This window comes from Metopolophium dirhodum, chromosome 5, assembly GCF_019925205.1.
Source record: "Metopolophium dirhodum isolate CAU chromosome 5, ASM1992520v1, whole genome shotgun sequence".
In the NCBI taxonomy this organism is placed as follows: Eukaryota; Metazoa; Arthropoda; class Insecta; order Hemiptera; family Aphididae; genus Metopolophium; species Metopolophium dirhodum.
The window spans coordinates 195,398-199,675 of NC_083564.1; the positions used below are offsets into that span (position 1 = coordinate 195,398).

A 4,278-nucleotide genomic window follows, 5' to 3' on the forward strand; every position below is an offset into this window, starting at 1 on the left:
CCTTATATTACATTTTCACGCTTTTTTACCCAACAAATATAAATTTATTGTTATTTATAGAAAAAAAAACTAAAAAAATTGAAAACTGACAATGTCCGTAAACAGCTCAAAAAGAGTCAAAATATTTTCAACATTTTATGGTGTATAGAAAATGCTAATATGAACATTCAGTGAAATTTTCAAGTATCTACAGTCATTTGTTTTTTAATTACAATAAAATAAGAAAATTGTTACATGAGAAATCGAGTAAATATCAAATGTTGTAAAAATATAAATTTCAGACGCTCATAAAAATTTAATTTAAGTTTCTTCTAGACATTTTTTTTTTTGATAAAGGTAGACAAACTTATGAGTAATCTTATATTACATTTTCAAATCTTAGATTTAAAAAGAAAAATTTTTATGAATTTCAACTCAAAATAATTTGCTATTTTTCGTGATTTTTCCGTATTTTTTCAAGATTTGAACTTTAAACGTGTATAAAAAAAAACTGTGACTAAGGATTTTTAATTTTTTTCATCTGCCTTTGAAACAATAACCTAGGAGCCTTCTATTAAATTTTCAAGCTTTTTTACCCAACAAATAAAATTTTATTGATATTTATAGAAAAAAAATTTAAAAAAACTGAAAACTGACAATGTCCGTAAACAGTTCAAAAAAAGTCAAATTATTTTCAAAATTGTATTGTGTATAGAAAATGCAAATATAAACAACCAGTGAAAATTTCATGCATCTACGGTCATTTGTTTTAGAGTTACACCAATAACCAAAATCGATTTTGTTAAAAATCGATTTTGCGTAAAAATTCCCGTTTTTCCTTAATTTTTCTTTTGTTTTTCACATCGCTTTTGAAAACTACTGGGAAATTAAAATTTTGACCTCCCCAATGCACCAACGATATTCACTTTCCCATCGAACAAGATACTGAAGTCGAAAATCAAAGCATTATTTCGACTACTTATCGTGTACACAGACACAAAAATAAAAAAATAAAAAAAAAAAAACACACATCATTGTAAAATCAATACATTCATCGTTTCACTCAGAATCTAAAATGTAAAAAATCTACAAAATCATTCCCAGCTTTGCAGATACCCGTTAGGAAAAAGGAGGCCGGAACTCTTTTACAGATATCTGCAAAGCTATCGTGGGACAGTGAAATTACCCAAGTGTTTTATTCGCAGGTCAACGACAGTTTTTCAGTAGATTGCATAGGTGTGTGCCACCTATACAATCTACCGTAAACGTCTTCAAAGCCTGATGAAATTAGTAGGTGAATATGGGCGCCACACATTCTCCCACTAGTTTCAATCCGACCAAGAACACATTTAAATCAAACGCGTTAACCCACTGAGCTACAACACTTGGGCATGTATAATGATTATTTAAACACTATTTAAATAATTCGATAAAAAAAACATCACAATATAAACTATACATATATATTATGATAAGATATTCAATACCGGATGTTAAAAAATAATCAGTCTAACGTTGATATATATATATTATTATTATTATACAACACTGTATAGGTATTATAATATATAAATATATAATACTTCGTAAGTATTATATTCGATTTAAATTTTCAATTTTGAGAAAAATAATCAGTCTAGTTCGTCAACGTCAACGTCAACGTAAAAAAACAACGACTCGTTAACATAACAACGACTCGTTAACATAAAAAAAACGTTAACGTAAGAAAACGTTAACTTAAAAAACGTTAACATAAAAAAACGTTAACGTAAACGCTAACGTTAACGTAAAAATAAAACAACAACTCGTTGACTCGTTGTTAAATATATATTGTTATGTTATTTAGAAATAAATATAATTTAAAACATATTAAACGAGTTGTTATTTTTTAATAGAAATATTTCTATTAAAAAATTATGATATTTAAATAAATTTTTTATAATTTTCAATAAATTCTAAACATAAATGACCACATATAGGTGGATCATTATAATATTGAAATTGGGAAACAGTACAAAAAAGATTATCTTTACCCAAATATTTTAAAAGTTCTTTTGGTGGCTCACCAACTATATGACCAAATGGGTCAAAATATATTTTAAATGTATTGTTTATTTTTTTCCATGCAACCCAATGAGAACCATTTTGAGTAGAATCATTTAAATTAAATACTCCACATTCATTTTCCCATGGTGTTGTAGGTAATTCATTTAACATAAAACACCCTCTATAATTTTTTATTTTATTTCCAAAGTAATTTATATCTATATTACTCAATGGGTCAATTTTTATATTATTTTCTTTAATCCAAAACCGTGTATAAATACCTTCAAATTTTTCAATATTATTTCTAAATGTTTTTATTTCAAATTTATTCATTTTTTTAATTTTTTTTTCAATATTTTTTTTTTTTTTCAAACCAGAACCTTGTGATCTAATTTTTTCCATCTCTTTATTATGTCGAATTGTTTCTTCTTCCAATTTTTTTTTATGTTTAGCATCAGTTATTGCTGTATAAACTGCACTTGCACCTGCAGCCAAAGCACTTACGCCTTCAATCACAGCAATAGCTATTGGTAAAAATCCACCTTTTTAATTTGAACATGTTTAAGTTCTAATCTTGATCTGGTATTATTTTTTTTAGCGTTTTTTAATTTTCTTATTTGTTCTGGCTCAAGAATAAATTTATGTTTTCCACTATCAATTTGATTATTTTCAATTAGAATTGATACATCTTTATTATTTTTATGAGCTTCCAATATTTTATTAAATTGTTTTTTATTTAAATTTAGATTCATTTTATAATACAAAAAAAATAAATTAAATTAAATTCATTCCAAATCGTCTTTTAACATTCATTACATTTGCTGTAAAAATGGCTGCAGTTTTTTCACCTATAGAACTATGAGGATCATAAAATCTTTCCATTGCTTTTTGTTCTAAAATTTTATCAGCAATATGTCTTGTTTTAGTATCTTTATTATCTTTATAAAAATAATCATGTTCGCTCGCAGCTTCATCTAATTTGTTTATAGGTTTTTTATTTTTTTCTAACTTTGTTCCCGGTCCTAAATAATTATAACCAGGCCAATGTATTTGAGGTAAACTTGAACAATTCAAAAGAAAATTAACAATTCCTGAACCTGTAATAATTTTCTTTGGTAAACATGAAACATATGATGATAAATAATCTGCACCAATAATAGGTATATCAATTAATTTTTCCATTTCTCTAATACAAATATTAAGAATATCAAGTTTTTCATCATGGTAAATATTATTTCCTGTACTTTCTTCAATTGATATATAATGTATACGTTTAGTTATTTTTTCTTTTGATATTTTCACTTCCTTTGGTAAACAAGTTACATATTTTAGTAAATATTCAATACCTTCAGGAGTATCAATATGGTTTTCCATAATTATTTTAAACAAATGAAGAATACCAAGTTTTTCGTTTTTAAAATTATTATTTCCAGCTCTTTCCTCTGCAGAAATAAACTGTAAATTATCTATAACTTGGTTTACATTACTAATATAACGATATTCAATACGATTTTCTGTGTATTTCTTTAAACCCTCCCCTATTTGATTATCTTCAGCTAATATTTCATTATTTTCTTTCTTTTCCATAATTTCATTATCATCATTATTTTCTTTCTTTTTATTAATTTTTTTATTATTTTTTTTATTATCAGTAGTTTCTTTCTTTTTATTATCCGTAGTTTCTTCATCATTTTCATTCGTTTTAATTCCATTCAATTCTCTCCAAATATCACTAATCATATTCTTATATTTTTCACCACCACTTGATTTAGCTCTTCCCGTTGAAATATCATTATTTTGATATATAGAAGCAGTTTCAAATAATATATCTTTATAAATATTAAAATCACCATCTGTATACAATTCTCTTGGGGTAGTTTTTTGATGAGTTAATAATCTCCACAAACCTTTAGTTCCTTTATATCTATTTCCATTTAAAATTATATCATCTTTATCAAATTTGACTTCATCTTTTCCAATCATAGGAATACAATCCTCATTTTCTTTCCTAATATAATATATTCCAAAAGAATTAGACTTGTCTACAGTTGGTATATATTTTGATGCAATAGGACCAATTTCTATAATATTTTTAAGTAATGTAGAATTATTTGTAGGTAATGGAGAATTATTTGTTGATTTTTGACTAGAATTATTTGTTGATTTTTGATTAGAATTATTTGTTGATTTTTGACTAGAATTTTTTGGAGTTTCAAAAGTCTCTTCTGAACTTGTTAATCGTTTTAATTCTGG

The 4,278-nt window shown here is 25.2% G+C and overlaps 1 protein-coding gene across 1 annotated transcript in view; it reads right to left on the bottom strand.

Annotated features, from left to right (window-relative positions):
• Positions 1–4,008, bottom strand: part of LOC132944672 (NADH-cytochrome b5 reductase-like) — an 8,500-nt gene extending 4,492 nt beyond the window's left edge. The window contains exon 1 of the mRNA XM_061014139.1: positions 3,876–4,008. Within this exon, the coding sequence (XP_060870122.1) occupies positions 3,876–4,008 (133 nt within the window). The remainder of the gene's footprint in view (positions 1–3,875) is intronic.
• Positions 4,009–4,278: the final 270 nt, after the last annotated feature.